Source organism: Dendrobium catenatum, unplaced genomic scaffold (genome assembly GCF_001605985.2).
Source record: "Dendrobium catenatum unplaced genomic scaffold, ASM160598v2 fragScaff_scaffold_72, whole genome shotgun sequence".
NCBI classification, from domain to species: Eukaryota; Viridiplantae; Streptophyta; class Magnoliopsida; order Asparagales; family Orchidaceae; genus Dendrobium; species Dendrobium catenatum.
Window position 1 is genome coordinate 837,106 of NW_021318534.1, and position 21,932 is coordinate 859,037.

A 21,932-nucleotide genomic window follows, 5' to 3' on the forward strand; every position below is an offset into this window, starting at 1 on the left:
AGCTCCCCCTCATCCTCCTTTAACCCCCCCCAACCCAAAATGAATATCCTCCATCAACCACCGGCCACAACAACCCATGCCACATCCGCCGGCCCTACCTTTCCCCTCCCCTCCCTCTCTTTCCTAATCTCATTTAGGGAAAGAATTGAATACTTTCCAAATTTAGATCATCTTAACTTTGGAAAGAATTCAAATTAAATTGAATTTGAAACCCTTTCCTAAAGGAAGATTGATTTAATTTGGAAACTCCCCAATCCCCTTTGCCTCCAAAATTTCAAATCTTCCTCATTACTTTAATTTTCCACCAAACCTCATTTGGAAAGCCTTGATGTCAATTAATTAATTCAAATTTGAATTTTGAATTCTTTCCATAATTAGAAGTCTATTTTTGAAAAGTTTTCAAATCAAATCCAAATTAATTTCTAATTGGATGGGACTTAAATTCCCCTCCCTAATTTTGAGGCTCCTAATTAAGCAAGCATTTAGCACCTTCGCAAACCCTTCCCCTCATCTCTATGTCGTCGGCCCCTCTCTCCCTTTTCTCTCTATCTCTCTTCTTTAATTCTCATTCTCCTAATCACATCAATCAAAACCTCTCAATTAGGAAAATATTACCTTATCCCTCCCCCCATTTGTTTGAATTCAAAATTCAACTCCTAGTTCTCTCATAATTGAGCCTGAAATTTAATTTCCAATTTATGATCGAGCCAATTACAACCCCACCCGTCGCTTCCAAAGCCTCTTCCTCAAATTTCTTCCCTTTGGGAGTTTTCTAATTGTTGTCTAAGGTTTACTGCAAGCCTATCTTGCTGTCCTGCACCACCAAGAGGCCTTCCTTGCTGTCCAAAGACCTCCCCGACATAGCAATCACTGTCCACATTTTTTGGAGGCTATTTGGTTGCTATCCAGAACTATTCCAGGTGCTGAACTGCTGTCCCGACCTTCATTGCTTCTGTCTACAGCATCCATAGCTGCTGTCCAGCTGTCTTGGAGACCTCCTATGGCTGCCCTGATGTCCAGACAGTCTCCAATCGTCATCTTGAAGGCTCCCTGATCTGAAGTCGTTGTCCATCCTTCCTCAAGCATATAATCGGTCACACTGGAGCATAGTAACTCCTCTACTTTGGGTAAGCTCTACCCTCAACTCTTTTATCTTCTTAGTTTACTTCTCCAACATGGTTATACTTTGATTCACAAAGCTCATGTCAAGCTCTTCACCGCTAAAGCTTAGAGAACTAGAGAGTTGAGTGAGGGACTCGTGCATAATGTCTAATCTCATTGTTAGTTTAGGGATTTACATTGAAAAGCATTCATGTATGCAATGTTAGATTAATTAATTATGTTACGATCTTAACTCATATGCATGTAATTTAGCCTAAACTTGTTTTACCGCTCTTTGTATTTTATCTTGTCGTTTAAAATCAATATAAAGAATATAATTATTGTGGCTCCTAAAATTAAGCGTGCAACTTCCTTAATCTAATCATCCTCGCATGTACGTTCTACATCATCTTGGTATCAGAGCATGGTTGCTCTTGCATGTGTTGGTTTCAATTAGAGTTTCAACTTGTCATTGGTAGGCCCAAATAGTTGTCCTAACATTGCAATTATATAATTTAATACATTGCATGTTTGCTGTCCTTTACAATGCTGCATCATTAAGTGGAATTTTGGTGAGTCTCACTTAGTGTTTAGGTGTTATCCTTACTCTAGAGACCTTCCTAAACACTTAGACAACTTAACTCCCAATTGTAGCTTTCTGTCCAGACAAAAATTATGCATTGTTTAGTAGCATTTAAGTGAGTCTAACCTTTGGTTTGGGTGATGTCCAGCCTTCGCAACCTTCCTAAACACCTAGTGACTTAAAACCACTAGTGTAGCTTGCTATCCAAACCATTCCTGCACCATCTAGTGACCTTTAGGTGAGTCTGGTTAAGTGTTTAGGTGTTGTCCTCGACCCCACAACCATCTTAGTTGCCTAGATCACTTAAGTCCCTCTTGTAGCTTGCTGTCCAGTAATTTCCTGCACCATATAGCGTGTCATAAGGGCGTTTTCTCATTGTAGAGTATTGCCCATTACACCCAATCTTCATTAGGCATCACTTAGCGCTTCTGAATGGACCCGATAGGACTTCAAAAGAATTTAGATGACCTCGTTAATCTAGTGGGCTCTATGACTAAAACTAGGAAGGAGAAACATGTTGACTCTCTCCACTCTAGGTACGTGCCCCATTCGGTCATTCATGCTAGTCGGAAGGTGCCCGACTCCGCTTATCAACCTAGACCTGAGCCTAAGCCACAACAACCTCACTTAGAGTCACATTACCATCTACCCACCTTTGATGGTTCCTCGAACCCTTACTACTTTAGGGAATGCGTTAGACAATTAGAGGACTATTTTGAATCACGTTATATCCCTAAGTCCCGCCAGGTTAGCATTGATGAGTCTCACCTAAACGGTAAGTGCTCGCCAATTTTGGATGAGGTTGGAAGATCATAAACTGTCTTGTGGCAAATATCTTACTTCCAATTGGAAAAATATGAGACGAGAACTTGGATTAAAATATAAATCCCCTACTTGTGGCTAACCGTCTAATTGTAAGATTAGGCAACCCCCTGTTCATCAAATTTTAGGGTACAACATTCTCAAGGACCCTACACGTGAAAGTCAGCCCTACTCACCTATTACACTCCAATATGATATCGTGTCTTCTAGTCCTCACCGAAAGGTTACTCAAGTCCCTACCTCTTTGGTTACCCCTAAACATGTCCTACATACCACTCACACTCACTTAGTGGCCCTAATAACTAGTAATCTTCCTCTGGAACCCCACCCTGTCTCTTTTGTTGGAACAAACTGTGGACATCATTGTGGTCGAGACAACCCATCCCTTAGTAACTTCGGGGTTGCTGCCCCACTCTAAAGGTCTTCACCTAGCCTGGGTATGACTCCTAGCTATTCAGTCGTTGACCCTGCGAGTGTAATTTTAACCAAAAGATGCATTGCAAATAAGGAGTCCCATGACCCTGAAACTGAGTGCGTCTATTTCGTGGATACTAATGATATCACAGATAACGAGAACTTCTTTGAGGATGAAACTGAAGTAATTGAATTAGACTCCCTGCCTGAATTAAATCTTGATTTAGGAGATCCAGAACCCTTAAACCTTGATACCTTAGCCCGTTCGGATCCTAATCTCATCAGGATATCCCTTTGGATGAGGTCTGTTTGAACGATATTAATTTGATCTCGGAAGAAGCTAATCTGACCTTGAACACATTGAAATTAAATTCGAAAGAATCTGATTTAATTGTATCTCCTGTTGGGATGACTCTGAAAAATTTTAATTTATTTCGAATAATTGTGATGAAGATGTGGATAATCTCAAGTTAGAAGTGAGTCAATTGAATTTGCCACCTGAATTATTGATGTAGGAAAAAGGGGGTTAAAACATTTTGGATTATAAATTTGGAGAGCTTCTAGGTCCTCTACTAGAATCAGCTCATTAGAGCCTTTTTAGCTCATAAATTGAGGTTCATTTCCCCCATTTGCTGCCCCTTTGGTTCCCCCATCTAGATCTCCTTCCCATGGCTGATTCCTCCCCTTTTATTGCTTATTATGGTCCCCTAGCTGCTGTTCCAGTTCCCTTTGGCTGTTGGTTCCAATTTCCTGGCTGTTGGTTCCGATCCCATGTGCTGCCCCTTCGATTCCTCCCCTGGCTGCTTGTCCCGTGGCTGCTTTACCCGATTTCCTGTGTGGCTTTCAAGTGCTATTCTGGACTGAATGTTTGGCCTTCCATCTCGCCATATTTAATGGGTTTAATTGAAGAAAAAAAGGACTGTTTAGTTGCCCTCTTTTCTCCTATAAATAGGTGATGTTTTGGTAATGAAAAGAGGTGTGTTATGATGTTATTTTTGGAGTAAAAAACCTGAGGATTTTTTCTTCTTTCTTGGAAAAGCTTGAGAGCTAGTTCCACTTCTCTTCGTCTTCCTCTAGGAAAGCTTGCGAGCTTGTCCTCTCCGTTGTCTCGTCTTCTAACCTCTTTCTTCTCTCCGCAAGCTTGACATCACCTGTATCTTTCTTCTCGACGAATGCAAGCTCTTTTAAGTGTCTTTATTTTGTGTTTGTCAGCGTCAAGAGTTGTAAGGTGTTCGTTTCATTTTCATAAGTTTGTAAGTATCCTTTTCTATTATAAAAAATATCTTTTTGAGTATTTCATGTAATTTTCTACTTATCTAGTAAGTGTTTCTTTTGCTTGCAACAAATTAGAGTTTTTGTAATTTTTTTCTTGCATCAATTTGATATCAGAGCGGGTTAGCAAATCCTAGGTTTATGAGTCGTGTTGTCATTTGAGTCTTGGTATCAAGTGAGTTTAACTTTTGTTGAGTCTTCTTTTCTTTGTTTAGAAAAAAAAAGAAAAAAGATAAAAACAGTGATCCAGTGGTAGATGAAAATCAGTCAGAATATCTCGAAGAAAACATTCCTATGGACAGATGGGTTCTGATAGAAGGAAGTTCAACAGATCCCCTATAGAATGAGCTATTCAAACTACAGATGAAATTGCATATGAGTACTGGAAACTATTTGAAGAAAAAGAAGCGTATGCAAGAACATTTTAAGCAAGAATGTGAGAAGATCTTGAAGAAATACGAAGCAAAGATTCAAAAGCTTGATACGCCTCCTTCGCCTCATCGGAAGAAAATTAAAGCAACCTCATCGAGAGATGAGCATTTTCAACCAGATGAGAATTGATGTAAGCAAGGGGGTGTTAAAATAAGTTGAGTTGAAAATTTTGTAAGTTTCTACTAGAGTCAGCTCATTAATGAGCTTCTACTTCTTAATAAGCTCATTATTGTGTATTTAATGTCAAATTAGATTCATTCCCCCCTCCTTTACTCCCCTATCTAAAGGCTCTTTTGTTTCCCCATTCAACTCCCCTTCCCCTTCCCTTGGTCTCTTCGGTTTTCTCTCCTGGTTCGGCTCCCTTGGCTGTTGGTTCTGGTCCCTGTGCTGCCCCTTCGGTTCTCCCCTGGTGTTATTTCCCGTGAGCTATTCCTTCTCCTTTTGCTGAGTGTTGGTTCCGGTTCATGTGCTACCTTTTTGGTTTCTTCCCTGACTGCTTTCACGTGGCTGCTTTACCCGGTTCCTGTGTTGCCTTTTGGCTGCTGTTTTGGCAACCTTTGGTTGTTGTTTTAGCTCCCTAAGCTGCCTTTTTGTGTGGCTATTTGGGTGCTAATCTGGACTGACTTTTGGCCTTCCATTTACTTGAATTTAATGGGTTTAAAATGAGGAAATTTTGGGTTGTTTGGCTACCCCTTTTCTCCTATAAATATAAGGTGTCTTGTGAATAAAAAAAGGAAGTTATGATGGAATTTTTGATCAAAAAACCTTAGGGTTTTTCTTCTTTCTTTGGAAAAGCTTGCGAGCTTGTTTCGTGCTTCTCTTCTCCTCTAGGAAAGCTTGTGAGCTTGTCCTCCCTTTGTCTCGAACTTCTTACTCTCTCTTCTCCCCTCATGTTACCACTCTAATTGTATCTTTCTTCTAAATCAATCAAAGAATGTAAGTTTAGATGTATGTTTATGTTTGTGTTTGTGTCAAAATTTGTAAGAGTCTTTTACCTTATAAAAGTTGTATTTTGTCATATTTTGTCTTGTTTTGAGTATTTTATGTAATTTTTTATTATCCTAGGAAGTGTTTCTTTTGCTTGCAAAAAATTAAAGTTTTTCTAAATTTTCGCTTGCATCAATTTGGCATCAGAGCAGGGTTGTCGTGTGTGTCTTGGTGTCATGTATGTGAGTGTCATGTGAGTTTATGGTTGTGTGTAAGTCTTGGTTGTTGTGTGAGTATATGCAAGAACGAGAGATGATCCAGAAAAGGTATGAAGCTAAAATTCAAGAGCTAGATACGCTTCATTTGTCTTCTTGGAATAAATCTAATGCAACCTCATCGGGAGATGAGCTTCTTCAACCGGAGGAGAATTGATATAGGAAAAGGGGGGTCAAAACATTTTGGATTATAAATTTGGAGAGCTTCTAGGTTCTCTACTAGAATCAGCTCATTAATGTCTAGTAGAGAGCCTTTCAGCTCATAAATTGATGTTCATTTCCCCCATTTGCTGCCCCTTTGATTCCCCCACCTAGCACTCCTTCCCATGGCTGATTCCTCCCCTTTTATTGCTTGTTCCGGTCCCCTAGCTGTTGTTTCGGTTCCCTTTGGCTGCTGGTTCTGATTCCCTGGCTGTTAGTTCCGATCCAATGTGCTGCCCCATCGGTTCCTCCCCTGGCTGCTTGTCCCGTGGCTACTTTACCCGGTTACCTGTGTGGCTTTCAAGTGTTGTTTTGGATTGAATGTTTGGCCTTCCATCTCCCCATATTTAATGGGTTTAATTGAAGAAAAAAAATGATTGTTTAGTTGTCCTCTTTTCTCCTATAAATAGGTGATGTTTTGGTAATGAAAAGAAGTGTGTTATGATGTTATTTTTGGAGTAAAAAACCCGAGGGTTTTTTCTTCTTTCTTGGAAAAGCTTGAGAGCTTGTTTCACTTCTCTTCATCTTCCTTTAGGAAAGCTTGCGAGATTGTCCTCTCCGTCGTCTCGTCTTCTAACCACTTTCTTCTCCCCGTAAGTTCGACGTCACCTGTATATTTCTTCTCAACGAATGCAAGCTTCTTTAGGTGTCTTTATTTAGTGTTTGTAAGCGTCAAGAGTTGTAAGATGTTCGTTTTATTTTCATAAGTTTGTAAGTGTCCTTTTATATTATAAAAAGTGTTTTTTTGAGTATTTCATGTAATTTTCTACTTATTTAGAAAGTCTTTGTTTTTGCTTGCAAAAATTAAGCTTTCTCCTATTTTTTGAATGCATTAATTAAACCCCGATTTGATTGACCCCAAATCCATTGATCTTAGGGTTATAACCAAACATAACAATGAGCCCCCTCTTATTTTATTGGAGTCTATTTTAGGAGTTGCTCCTTTAGATTTACGTTCAAAAGCGTGTGTCTGTCTTGATTGAACTTATCTCACCAACTTTAACATTAGAGAGTGTATTAATCTATACCTTCGTATCACCTCTCTAAGTGTTGTGCCCACATCTGTTTTAGGCACTCTACCCCATCTTTTGAGTCTCATACCTGCTGGTGACTCTATGGGCTATCTCATTACGATTGTGAGTCAGGACCCCTTATGTTATCACGATCCTGAATTCCCCATTATGCCCTCTATTTTCTTGTCCTTCTCTGTTAAGGACCATCTCTCTCCTAGTTGAATAAATTTGCTAGGTTACCATGCTGCCCCTAGGAGACCACCTATGACCCTAGTTGAAACTCCCTATAGAAATGCTCTTGTAGCTAAGGATGTCGTCATTGCTCCTACACCAGTTCTGTTAAACATGGAAACTGTCTTCTCATTTTGTGACTGATCCGTCTTTATTCCTATATATGTGCTTGTGAGTTAGTATGTTTGTGTGTTTTTGTAGTATGTTGTCTTCCAAAAATTTTCTCTGTTTAAAATTTGTTTGAGTCTTCAATTCATTTCATTCATCATGTAACATGTATATCAAGTCTCTTGCATCACTTTTTTTCCCATATCATTCATCTTGTTGAGTCTCGAATTTTGGACACATGATTTCGCATAAAACATGCCGCATTTGCATCTCATCCCCTGAAATTACACGCCTAATTGAACTGAACAATAATAATTATAAACTTCATGTTGAATCTAAACGACGATTTAAAACTTTTGAGTTTAGTGATTCAATGATGGTACGGATTTGTCCGGCGCGGTTCCCAGAAGGAATTGTAAAGAAATTACATGCTAGAAGTGCGGGACCACTTAAAACAGTATAGAAAATCAATGGCAACGCTTAAGTGGTGGATCTGCCTGCAGAGTTCAACATTCATCTCTCTATTAACATAGAAGATTTAGTAACCTATGAGGTTCCAGAGTTTAAACCACAAATCCACTTCAAATTAAGCCTTGTGAGACCCCACCTTGTGAGAACCCAAGCCTACCTCCACTCCCAAATATTCCTAAAATACCTATAGCGGAAAAGGTTGACATGATTCTAAGTGATGACATTATTTCTACAAAAGTGGTGCATGAAAAAGATATCTGATAAGGTGGAGAGATAAACCAAAGATAGAGGATTCGTGGATTGATCGAGAGGAGTTGCAGAGATTGGATCCAGGAACATTTATAACTCTACGAGAGCCCTTGAGACACCCACTCGACAGAGTCAAGTTTTCTCCCACCCGGGGAGAATGATGAGGACATCTACAGGAGATTCTAGCGCGAGAAGACATTGAAAATCTATGGCTATACTCACAACTTTTTATTTCTGATTGATGTGTAATTTTATTATTTTAATGTTCTTTTTTCATTTTTACCCTCACTTGAGGGACTAGATGCATGTAACCCCAAGGGGTACTTTAGTCTTTTGTTTTGTTCTTGTATGGCAGCCTATTTATAGCCTTCTTTTCTGTCTTATGAGGTTAATGAAGATTATTATGAAAATTTCTGCGTTTTGCTCTTGTGAGAGTTTGAGAGTTCATGGAGAGAGCTTTAGGGAAGTCCCTTTGTGAAGGACAATGCAATACCCACCAACCTTGGAAGCGTCCGGGTTTGTGGTTCTTTTCTTCCCTATCTTCCTATTTCAACCCCCCTCCCCTTCCCACCTTAGCCTCAGGCCACATCAAGCCCTCTCTCTTCATCAACCACCGGCCACAACCACCCATGCCACATCCGTCGGCCCTACCTTTCCCCTCCCCTCCTTCCTTTCTTTCCTAATCTCATTTAGGGAAAGAATTGAATACTTTCCTAATTTAGATCATCTTAACTTTAGAAATAATTCAAATTCAAAGTAAATTGAATTTGAAACCCTTTCCTAAAAGAAGATTGATTTAATTTGGAAACTCCCAATCCCCTTTGCCTCCAAAATTTCAAATCTTCCTCATTACTTTCCTTTTTCACCAAACCTCACTTGGAAAGCCTTGATGTCAATTAATTAATTCAAATTTGAATTTTGAAATCTTTCCAAAATTAGAAGTCTATTTTTGAAAAGTTTTCAAAACAAATCCAAATTAATTTCTAATTGGATGGGACTTAAATTCCCCTCCCTAATTTTGAGGTTCCCAATTAAGTAAGCATTTAACACCTTCCCAAACCTTTCCCCTCATCTCCATACCGCCTGCCCCTCTCCCTTTTCTCTCTCTCTCTCTCCTTTAATTCTCATTTTCCTAATCACATCAATCAAAACCTCTCAATTAGGAAAAGATTACCTTTTACCTCCCCCCCCCATTAGTTTGAATTCAAAATTAAACCCCTAGTTCTCTCATAATTGAGCCTGAAATTTAATTTCCAATTTATGTGAGAGCCAATTACAGCCCCACCCGTCCCTTCCAAAGCCTCTTCTTCAAATTTTTTCCCTTTGGAGTTTTCTAATTATCGTCTAAGGTTTACTGCAAGCCTATCTTGCTGTCCTGCACCACCAACAGGCCTTCCTTGCTGTCCAAAGACCTCCCCGACGTGGCAATCGCTGTCCAGATTTTTAGAGGCTATTTGGTTGCTGTCCAGAACTATTCCAAGTGCCGAACTACTATCCCGACCTTCATTGCTGATGTCCAGCCATCTTAGAGACCTCCTATGGCTGCCCTGATGTCCAGACGATCTCCAATCGCCATCCTGAAAGCTCCCTGATCTGAAGTCGTTGTCCATCCTTCCTCAAGCAAATAATCGGTCACACTGGAGCATAGTAACTACTCTATTTTGGGTAAGCTCTACCCCCAACTCTTTTATCTTCTTAGTTTATTTCTCCAATGTGGTTATACTTTGATTCACAAAGCTCATGTCAAGCTCTTCACCGCTAAAGCTTAGAGAACTAGAGAGTTGAGTGAGGGACTCGTACATAGTGCCTAATCTCATTGTTAGTTTAGGGATTTATGTTAAAAACCATTCATGTATGCAATGTTAAATTAATTGATTGTTTTACGATCTTAACTCATATGAATGTAATTTAGCCTAAGCTTGTTTTACCGCTCTTTGTATTTTATCTTATCGTTTAAAATCAATATAAATGATATAATTATTATGACTCCTAAAATTAATCTAGTTATCCTTGCATGTATGTTCTACATCAGAAAGTTTCCTAAATTGAACTCAATTTGAATTTCAAATGAATTGGAATTCATTTAACACTTTCCTAATCACCAAATCCTAAAATAGCAATCCCAAATCTCCCTCATTAATCCTCCTAGCCATTGATACCACCGGCCCCATAATTAAATCCCTAGGGATTTATTTCTTAATCCTTCCACCCTCTCTTGGAAATAATTCCAAATTCCCCACTACCTCTCTTGGCCGAAATCCCCCTGCTCCCATTGATTTAATTTCTTTCCAAAAGGGAGTCTCTCCTTATGGAATTAAATTAATCCTCTCCCACTCCCCTTATCGTCGCCCCCCTCTTGCCTTTTCTCTCTTCCTTTAATTATTCTCAATTAAGAGAATACATAGGAAGTATTGAATTAAAAATCCCTCCATCTCCTTTCCCAAAATCTGAACCAAAATCCTTAACCTTGCTCTCACCCTTGGCCGGCCACCTCTTTTCCCTTACACCTCTTAATTTCGGTCTCTCCTACGACGAACATTAACAATGACTTGTTTGCATTCTTCACTCTACCTTTATCGACGTCAACCCGCGCATCGACAACACCGTAGAAGAATACATAGAGCGCATCCTGAATACCCGGGTCGAGGCTACTGAAAAACAACTCGGCACCGTTCAGTGGAGGATCACATCTCAACCGTGATAAGGGTTTGCCAATCTTCCTTTTCACGTATTTTCATTGCCTAACTTGTTCTTGTGATTTGATAGATTCATGAAGATCTTGTTCACCAAACCCTGCCGAGCTTAGTAAACGTAGGGATTGAGTGCACTTCATTTGTTTCTAATCTTATTGTTATATTAGGATTTTTTTTTGTTGAAAGCTATTACATTTACATGTTGTTGATTTTCTTTGTTGTTTGATAATTCAAGCACTTATTATGCAACTTGGCCCAAACGGAAGTGACTGCTCTTACGTTTTATTTGATCGTTTTAATTTGCTAATAGTCTTAATCATAATTGTTTTATTCAAGAAATAATGCAAGTTCTTATCATATCACTTTAAGCATTGTAGTCAAACATTATCTGGTATCAGAGCATGGTACGCTCTTATTGCATGTATTAGAATCCATCGTAGAGTTCTCTTTATCATCATTTTACTTTGTTATTGGTTCCGCCATTGCATTTACTTCATTTAGCTCATTATAGGTTATTGTCCTTACATTTCCTGCACTCATTTTGCAAATCATAAGTGTGTTTTAATCATATAATTTGTTGTCCTTTGCATCCTAGTCACCGTAGGTGTCCCGTACTGAACTCCAATGGACCCGGAACAACTTGGTAGGACTTTAGACTTCTTGGTAGGTCAAATGAACAATATTAGCCAGCACTCAAAGAGAACCAAGCCGACTTAGCTGAGCTTCGTAGGGACACCACTATGCGCTTTGACACAATTGAAAAATCTAGAGAACATCCTACTCCTTACACCCCATCTAGACCACCATCTATGTATGGGGATGACACCTACCCAGATGAGAGGCAACATCGTGCCAATCATCGAGTTCCTCACTATGGACATGACCCTCGCCATGATCCGAACATACCACTACAACAACAACAACAACATCAAGCCTTTATCCCACTACGTGGGGTCGGCTACAAGAATCCTTTTTCTCCATTGTGTCCTATTAAAAGCCAAATTCTCGTTTAAATCTAATAAAGAAAGGTCATTCCTAATATTTTCTAACCAAGTCTTTTTAGGTCTACCCCTACCTTTCTTAACACAAGTCAAATCTAATACCTCTACTCTCTTAACTGGGTCGTCGGAAGGCCGCCTTTTTATGTGACCAAACCATCTAAGGCGACTCTCTCTAATCTTATCTTCTACTGGAGCTACTCCAACCTTTTCACGTATATGCTCATTTCGTATCCTATCTCTAAGGGTAAAGCCACTCATCCATCTAAGCATCCTCATCTCTGCCACACTTAACTTAGTATTATGCTTCTCTTTTAATGGCCAACATTCGGCACCATAAAGCTTTGCAGGCCTCACTACCATCTTATAGAATTTTCCCTTAAGTTTGAGGGGTACATTTCTATCACATAACAAGCCCGATGCATTCCGCCACTTCAACCATCCAACTTGAATTCTGCTGATAATATCCCCATCTATTTCACCATCACTCTGAACAATAGATCCAAGATACCTAAAACGTGTACTCTTATTAATGACTTGATCGCCCAAAGTCACAATCCCCTCACTAGGACTATTACTGCTAAAATTACACTCCATATATTCCGTTTTAGATCTACTCAAGCGAAAACCTTTAGACTCTAAGGTTGACCTCCATAATTCAAGTTTACCTTCAACTCCCTCTCTAGTCTTATCAACAAGAAGAATATCATCAGCAAAAAGCATACACCAAGGTACATCATCTTGCAAATGTCTAGTGAGAACATCCATGACTAAAGCAAATAGATATGGGCTTAAGGCTGATCCTTGATGTAACCCAACCAAAATAGGGAAATACTTGGTCAAACCACCTTGTGTTTGAACACAAGTAATAGCTCCTGCATACATATCTTTAATGATTTGAATATAAGCATTATTGACTCCTTTCTTATCAAGAACTCTCCATAGCACTTCTCTTGGAACTTTATCATATGCTTTTTCTAAATCAATAAATATCATATGTAGATCCTCCTTATTTCCTCTATATTTTTCCATCAAACCTCTGAATAAATGTATGGCTTCCATAGTCGACCTACCCGGCATGATCCGAACATACCACTAATGAAGAATATTAAATTTGATGCTCCTACCTTTGATGGCACTCTCGATCCCCAGCTCTTCCTGGACTGGGTCAAAGGTATGGACAACTTCTTTAAGTGGCATAATATCTCAGAGGCTAGGAAGGTTAGTTTTGCGGAGATGAAACTCAAGGGTAGAGCGAGCCAGTTTTGGGCGAACTTAGAGCCTTAGAGAAGTCAGGAACGATTACCCCATCACTAATTAGCCATCTATGAAGGGCTAACTTAAGCAGCACTTACCTCCCTCGTACTTCCCTAGGTTGTTGGATAGGTGGAATAGGCTGACCCAGGGCAACAACCCAGTCAAGTAGTATATCGCCTCTTTCAACGATTACCTGATTCGCTGCAGAGGGGAGACCTCTACCACCCCAGTGCAGATCTTGTCTATGTTTCGTATCGGGTTGCGAGAGGATCTTCGCAACGAGCTGTTTGCCCGGAATGTCACTACCCTGGAGAATGCTTACAGCCTAGTACTTGATTTAGAGGAGACCCGTTCCCAGCACCCGAGCCATTCACATGACTCTAGGCCCCCCTATAGACCGTCCGGTAGTTCCACTCCTCACACTCCTACTGCCCGACCCACTTCTAGGAGCGAGACCCGACCACCCACGGGTCCCCCTGCACCTCGATCTTATTTTAGGAATAAACCTCCAACCCCAAATACCCCTCGATCCAGCCCCGTGACCAAGTGCTTTTGATGTCAGGGGTATGGGCATATCGCTTCTCAGTGCTCCAGTCCCTATAAAGTCTCGATCATCGAGGAGATTACTGAGGACGATCTTGAGCCTGAGGTTGATCAGATCCACCAGGTCGAGGATGAAGGCGAATTCTTCGAAGAGGATGACGACACTACGGTCCTACATTTCCTTCAGAAATTGGATACATCTCCCATATACGTGGTGAGATGTGCGCTATCACACCCAACTCCCACCGATGACTGGCATAGAACTGCGATTTTCCACACCTACACCAAAATCAAAGATAAGAATTGTAAGGTCATTGTAGATAGTGGTAGCTGCATAAATGTTGTATCTTCCATTATGGTATCCAAGTTGGGTCTTTCTGTCGTTCCACACCCCAACCCGTATAAGGTAGCGTGAGTCAGCTCCACTGCCTTGGAGGTTAAAGAACGAAGAGTCGTACCTATCTCCTTTACTGACTATAAGGAGAATTATTGGTGTGATGTGTTGATTATGAATGTTGGACAAATCCTTTTGGGTCGCCCCTGGATCTATGATAACGATATCCACATTTTTTGGCGTTCAAACACCTGCGTGTTCGAACATGCAGGAAAAAAGATTAAGCTTTTGCCATCACAGCCTTGGGTTACGGATGACTCAAAATCCAACCCTATTAAGTCCAAGAAAGGACTAAACCTAGTCACCGCCAAGGTTTTGGATGTTGAGGTCGCTCAAGGCGCACCTCTATACGCCTTAATGGGTCATAAAATTCTCGCGGAATCTGACGAACCTATTCCTCAAGAAGTCCAACCCATTCTGGGACAGTATGTTGATGTCTTTCCCGATGATCTCCCAGACCAGTTACCCCCACTTAGAGACATTCAACATGCCATAGACTTCGTCCCTTGAGCCTTCCTCCCTACCACACTATCGCATGAACTCCACGGAACATGTTAAACTTAAGAAGCAGGTAGATGAGTTACTGCAGCGAGGTTTCATTAAGAAGAGTCTTAGTCTCTACGCGATGTCGGCCCTTTTTATATCGAAGAAGGACAGATCTTGGAGAATGTGTGTTGATGGTCGTGCAATCAACAAAATCTCCGTCAAATATCGATTCCCTATCCCAAGGCTGGACGATATGCTCGATATGATAATGGGTGCCACAATATTCTCGAAAATTGATCTCAAGAGTGGATACCACCAGATCCAGATCCGACTAGGAGATGAGTGGAAAACTGCCTTCAAGACCAAGGATGGTCTCTACGAGTGGTTAGTCATGCCTTTTGGATAAAGTAATGCCCCGAATACTTTCATGAGGGTCATGACTCAAGTGTTGCGTCCATTCATGGGGAAGTTTATCGTCGTCTACTTTGACGACATTCTTATTTACAGTCAGTCGGTGAGCCAGCACTTGGACTACTTAAGGCAAGTTTGTGAGGTCTTAAGGAAGGAACAACTTTATGCCAATCCTAATAAATGTACCTTCCTTGTAGATTGTGTTATCTTTTTTGGCTTCATCGTATCAGCCCAAGGGGTCTCTGCAGATCACGAGAATGTGAGGGCCATTGTTGAATGGCCTGTCCGAACATCTGGGAAGTCCATAGTTTTCGCGGATTAGCCACCTTCTATAAAAGATTCATTCGAAACTTTAGCATTATCGTATCTCCTATCACTGATTGCCTAAAGAAGGGTGATTTCCATTGGACCCCGGCAGCCACCAGAGCTTTTGATGAGATTAAGAAAAAGATGGTGGAAGCCCCAGTGATGAGACTTCCAGACTTCTCCAAAGTCTTTGAACTAACCTGTGACGCTTCGGGGGCAGGAATTGAAGGAGTCCTCTCCTAGGAAGGTCACCCAATAGGTAATTTCAGTGAAAAGATAAATGATATTCGGCAGTGTTATTCCATGTATGACAAAGAGTATTATGTTGTGATCCAATCTCTTCGCTATTAGCGACACTACTTGCTCCCGCAAGAGTTCGTCATTTTTTCGAATCACGAAGCTCTGCGTTATATCAACTCCCAAAAGAAGTTGAATGCACTCCCAAAAGAAGTTGAATGCACACCACGGTTGTTGAGTAGAGTTCCTTCAGGAGTATACTTATACCCTCAGAATAAAGTTGTCGATGCTCTCAGTCGTCGTATGATGACTACCACGGAGATGAGAGCAGAAGTCGTGGGATTTGACCAAATAAAGAGGGACTATTTGGAATGCCCCAACTTCAAGGAGACCTACTCTCTCTTGTCCACAAGCAGCACGTGCCTTGTAGATGATTTTCTTTTGGAGGATGATTATCTTTTTAAAGCCCTAAAACTTTGCATTCCTAGCACCTCCCTTAGGGAATTTCTTGTCTGAGAACTCCACGCCGGAGGCTTCACTGGGACAAAACTATTGAAGCTGTGGAGTACTGATTGGCCCAGCTTAAAGAGATATGTCGGTCGAATGGTCAATAGCTGTCACACCTACCAACTGGCCAAACAACGCAAACAAAACACGGGTTTGTACACTCCTTTGCCTGTCACTAGTTTCCCTTTGCGGGATGTTTTCATGGACTTTATCTTAGTCCTGCCTAAGACGATCCGTAGGAACGACACCATTTGTGTTGTAGCAGATCGGTTCTCCAAAATAGCTCATTATCTACGTTGCTTCAAAACATCCGACGCCTCTCACATAGCCAAGCTCAATTTTAATGAGGTCGTCCGTTTACATGGTTTACCCAAAACCATTGTATAGGATCGGGATGTGAAATTCACTAGCTAAATTTGGAAAACCCTTTGGATGAAAATGGGCACTAAATTGCAATTTTACACTGCCTTTCACCCACAGACTGATGGTCAGGCCGAGGTAGTTAATAGAAGTTTGGGTAATCTGTTGCGATCTTTGGTTGGTGAGCATATTAAGGATTGGGATTTCATTCTCCCTACTGCTGAGTTTGCTTATAATAATTCTGTGAATCGAACCACGGGCCTAAGTCCTTCCGAAATTATTTACAGGTTCAAACCTAAACAACCGCTAGACCTTATACCCATGTGTTCTAGATATAGAATTTCTAAGTTTGCATCATCATTTGCATCACATATGCATGAACTTCATAAAGAAATTGCATGACAAATTAAAAATAGCAATAATGATTATAACCTATATGCGGATTTGAAATGAAAATTTAAAACTTTTGAGGTTGGTAACTCCATGATAGTGTAGATTCGTCCGGAACGATTCCCGCAGGGAATAGTTAAGAAGATGCATGCTAAGAGTGCTGGACCATTCAAAATAATTAAGAAAATTAATGATAATGCTTATGTAGTAGATCTGCCTTCATAATTCAATATCAATCCCTCCTTTAACATAGAAGATCTAGTTGCATATGAATATCCTGATTTCAACCCACCAAATTCACTCATACAGCAGCCTTGTGTGACCCCACCGTGAGAGAACCCAAACCTACCTCCACTATCAAATATTCCCAAATCACCCATGTCAGAAAAGGTGGACTCTCCTTAGTGATGATATCTTCTCCACAAGGGAAGTGGGACGAAGGATGTACTTGATCAAGTGGAAAGGAAAGCCCGAGTTAGAGGATACATGGTTGGATCGCGAGGAGCTGCAGCAGATTGACCCCGATGCATTGGAGATCTACGAGAGCACCAGAGACACTTACTCGACGGAGGCGAGCTTTCTCCCACCCCGAGAGAATGATGGGGACATCAGAGTGTGGGAAGTCTATCAAAGACGTGGTCATCAGAGCGTGGAAAGTCTATCAAAGACGTGGTCGTCGATCTACGGCCACAATTGAGTCATTATATTTATGAGTTGTATTATTTATTTTATTATTATGTCATATTGAAATTGTGTTATTAGTTTTTTTTTTCATTTTTACCCCTTAAGGGAGGTCGTGTGTAAGCCTAGTGGGCGTTGTCATCTTTTATTTTCTTGAGTCTTTGTATGAGGATATATAGTCTCATTATTCTCTTTTGATGTTAATGAATGTTTGATTAAAAAAAAATTCTTCTCTATGTTCGAGTTCTCATGAGAGCTTGAGAGATTGGAGTGAAATCCCTAGGAGAGGGAGAATTGCACATCACCCACCAACCTTGATGAGTCGAGTTCGTGATTTTATTATGTATCTCTTTCCCTTCATGACTGAAAAAGAGAGAATGAATCCAAGCTCTTCAAGTTTACTGAAAACCATTAACATTAGAAATAATCTTATTAAAAACCTTAATTGCAAAGGAAGATGCATGCTCTGTATAAAATCTTCATAGGAAGTGCCACCAAGCCCTAATTTAAGCTCCAGCTGTGAAAAAGAAAAAATAGAATTGCCACCGATAAATATAAGTTTAAAGAAGCATTCCTTTATCTTGATTAGAAATAACTCTTTCAAAAATAGAGACAAGCGAAAAAACGGGAATTGGATATATCTGTGAGCAAACGTCAACTACTAAAAGAAAAGATTAATGGCAATTGGCAGTGATGATGATCATAAAGATAAAGATAACTAGACGCATCTAAAAGGAATTCATGATTCAGGATCGGTAATAAAAATATGTGATTAATTGATTTGATTAACTCAAGGGTAGCCCAATGGGCTTACCCAGATCAATAATTTTGTTGGATTAGATAAAGATGAGGCATGGATGCCAGTATAGGCCAAAACCAGCCGATAAAAATGTCAATTAGTCCACTATGTGAGTCTACCAAAGGCCTAGCTACGTCACAAAAGGATAAAATACATCAAAATATCAACCGCATTTATCTATAAATTTATTATTGACTAAACCATAGACTATATATGTTAATTAATGTTAAGTAGAATAAATTTGCATCACTTATAAATCCAATCTCAAGCTAGGATATGGTTTACTTTAACCTGCTCTGGCATAGGTGAAGATTCCTGTAAACTTTCCTGTCTTGGACGTGCAGCAGGAAGAAACAGAGGAAAAGTAAAATGTGCATACATTCATTTTGAGAGATTTACAAGAGTTTTTAGAAGGCAATTAAGGTGCAGGCTATTCCTGTGGTACATTATAAGTAAATTGAGCCGTGCTACATGATTGGCTTGACACCCCCTTGCAAACTGATGAGGTGTGCGGTGAGATCAGTTTGTTAGCTAGGTGCCGGAATCGAGCAATTGATAGGGCTTTTGTGAATATGTCTGCTATTTGATCTTTGGTTGAAATATGATGTACTTGAATGGAATTGTTCTTGATGCATTCCCGGATGTAGTGGCAGTCCACTTCGATATGTTTGGTGCGGGCGTGGAAGACAGGATTGTTTGCTAGTGCGATCGCCGATGTGTTGTCGCAAAAGAGCTTGGTAGGATTGTTTTGCGGGCAGCCAAGTTCTTGAAGAAGTTGGCGGATCCAGATGAGGTCGGCTGCGGCGGCGGCCAACGCTCGGTACTCTGCTTCGGTGGAGGATCGGGCGATTGTGCTTTGCTTCTTGACGCACCATGTCATGAGGGATCGGCCAAGGAATGTGCAGTATCCCGTAGTGGATTTTCGGTCTTGTTGGTCTCCTGCCCAGTCCGAATCTACAAAAGATGTTAAGGTAATGAGTGTCCGGAGAAAGGTAAACCAATGTTTATAGTTCCTTTGATGTATCGGAGAATGCGTTTGAGAGCGTCGAAGTTGGTATCGGTGGGTTGATGCATGAATTGGCATGCTTTGTTGACGGCGTAGGTGATGTCAGGACGGGTTAAGGTGAGGTATTGGAGTGAACCCACTAATTGTCTATAAAGCAAAGGATCAAAAAATAGTTTGGATGGCTGAGAAGAGATGTGAGACTTAGCTGTTATAGGTGTTGCGGTGGGCTTGCAATTGGTCATTCCGGCGCGTTGTAGAATGCTTTGTGCGTACCGACTTTGATGAAGTAATAGACCGTCCGATGTTGGAAGTGCTGTAATACCGAGAAATTGGGAGAGATTGCCAAGGTTCCGTGTGTTGAAGCGACTGTGGATTTTGCCGAGGAGGGTTTGCACGGCTGCCTCGTTATTACCTGTGACTATAAGATCATCAACATAAATTAGAAAATATATGTGGATATTGGATTGTTGGAAGATCATGAGCGAAGGATCGGAGTTGCTGGTGCGGAATCCTTGAGTGTGGAGGAATCCGGTTAAGGTGGCGAACCATTGACGCGGTGATTGTTTGAGTCTGTATAGGGCTTTGTTAAGTTTGCAAATATGATTTGGATGATTGGTGTCGGTGAACCCGGGAGGCTGTTTCATGTAGACTGTTTCTTGAAGTGAACCGTGCAAGAAGGCGTTGGATATGTCGAGTTGGTGCATGGGCCAGTGCTTGTGTAGGGCGAGAAGGATGAGGATGCGAAAAGTGGGAATTTTAGCGACGGGGCTAAAGGTCTCGGTGTAGTCTATTCTGAACTCTTGTTTGTAGCCGAGAGCGACTAATCTGGCCTTGTACCGTGCGATAGAGCCGTCGGAGTTGTATTTGGTTCGGAACGTCCATTTGCATCCTAGGATGTTTTGAGTTGGGGAAGATGGAACCAGCTCCCAAGTACCTTGAGATTGTAGCGCTTGAAATTCTTGGGACATGGCGGAGTGCCAATGTTCGTGTTGAGCAGCTTGAGTATAAGAGGTGGGGTCTTGGGGAAATGTTGATGTATAAGATTAAGGAGTTGTTTGAGTTTAAGATGTCCAGTTTTGGATCGGGTTAGCATGTGGTGAGTAGCATTGGTGGGTGCGGTAGAGTTGGAGGGAATGGGTAATGGTGCAGGTCTAGGATAACCGATGGTTTGCAATTCCGTGAGGTTTGATGTAGTGGGATTTGTGTGTGAATTGTTAGAGGCTTGGGATGTGCGGATAGGAGCAGGGGTGTGAGCTGGTTGCTGCTGCTGGACGTGATGTGGTAGAAGAGAGGAGGGGACTAAGAGCAAAGGCGGGATGTTGGACAGAGAATTTGAGGTTGGGACGGTTGACTGGATTCGGTGATAAGGGAAGATTTGCTCGTTGAAGACGACGTGGCGGGAGGTATAAATTTGATTTGTGTCGGGGTCCAGACAGAGGTAGCCTTTTTGAGTAGGAGGATATCCAATGAAAACGCACGGCTTGGAGAAGGAATCCAGTTTAGATTTGGCGTAGGGCCTTAGCCACGGGTAACATAAGCATCCGAATATTTTGAGATGGTTGTATGAGGGTTGTGTGTTGTAGAGGGATTCGAGAGGAGTTTTGTTTTTCAATTTCCGAGTAGGTAAGCGATTGATAATGTGTATTGCTGTGTGTAAAGCGTGAGTCCATAAGGAGTGAGGAGCATTGGAGTGAATTAACAAACTCCGAACAGTCTCTAAAATGTGTCGGTTTTTCCTTTCGGCGAGACCGTTTTGGGAGGGCGTGTGTGGGCATGTGTATTGATGTCTCATTCCGGATGTTTTGCAAAATTGCGCGAAAGATTTATTAATGTACTCTCCGCCCCCGTCGGTTCTGAGAGTTTTAATATTTTTATTAAAATGGCATCTAACCATGTTATAGAATTCTTGGAATTTAAAGAAGGCATCAGATTTAAGGGAAAGCGGATAAACCCAGCAGTATTTTGTATGCTCATCAATGAAAGTAACGAAATAGCGAAATCCATTTAAAGAAATAGTGGGGGAAGGACCCCAAACATCAGAATGGACAATTTCAAATGAAGTAGAAGTAAATGAAGAAGAATTTGGATATGGTAACCTATGACTTTTTGCAAGATTACACGTGTTACAGTATTTAGAGGTAATTGTAGAGCTAATGTTTGAATGCAGCTGGGCAAGCCGTTGAAGTTTGCACGTGTCCGGGTGACCGAGACGGCCATGCCAAAGATCGGGAACCGTTTGGACGGAGAGAAGTGCAAGATTGGCGGGCGAGGTGGATGTCGAGATGGAGTAGAGACCGTTATGGCAGGGTCCCTGTAGAAGAACCCGTTTGGTCGTCGAATCCTGAATCACATAACCGCGTGAGGAGAAGGAAACAATGCAGGAATTATCGTGAGTTAATTGATAAACAGAGAGAAGATTAAACGATAAGTTTGGAACGTGATGCAGTTTGTTAAGTTGGAGACTACCTGATGGGGTAGGGAGGATACCGGTTCCCGTGTTTCGAATGGAGAGATTGTGTCCATTTCCGAGAGTGACCTGTGAGTTGCCGCGATAGGGTTCTGTGGTAGAGAATTGTGAGGCATCGGAAGTTAAGTGTGTGGAGGCGCCACTGTCCAAGAACCATTCTGATTGACGCGAAACTTCCGTTGGGCTGAACAGGGCAGGGCGGGAGTTTGAATCTTGATGTGTGGTATCGTGGCGATACCAGCATTTTGCCGCCGAATGTCCTTGTTTCGCGCATATTTGGCAAACGATGTTGCGATTC

The 21,932-nt window shown here is 41.2% G+C and overlaps 1 protein-coding gene across 1 annotated transcript in view; it reads right to left on the bottom strand.

Moving 5' to 3' along the window:
- The window catches only part of LOC110108499 (protein ORANGE-LIKE, chloroplastic), a gene marked incomplete in the record, with an annotated part of 32,898 nt that overhangs the window by 6,998 nt on the left and 3,968 nt on the right, over positions 1 to 21,932 (bottom strand). Inside the window, 1 exon segment of the mRNA XM_020839174.2 lies at positions 17,803 to 17,879. Within this exon segment, the coding sequence (XP_020694833.1) occupies positions 17,803 to 17,879 (77 nt within the window).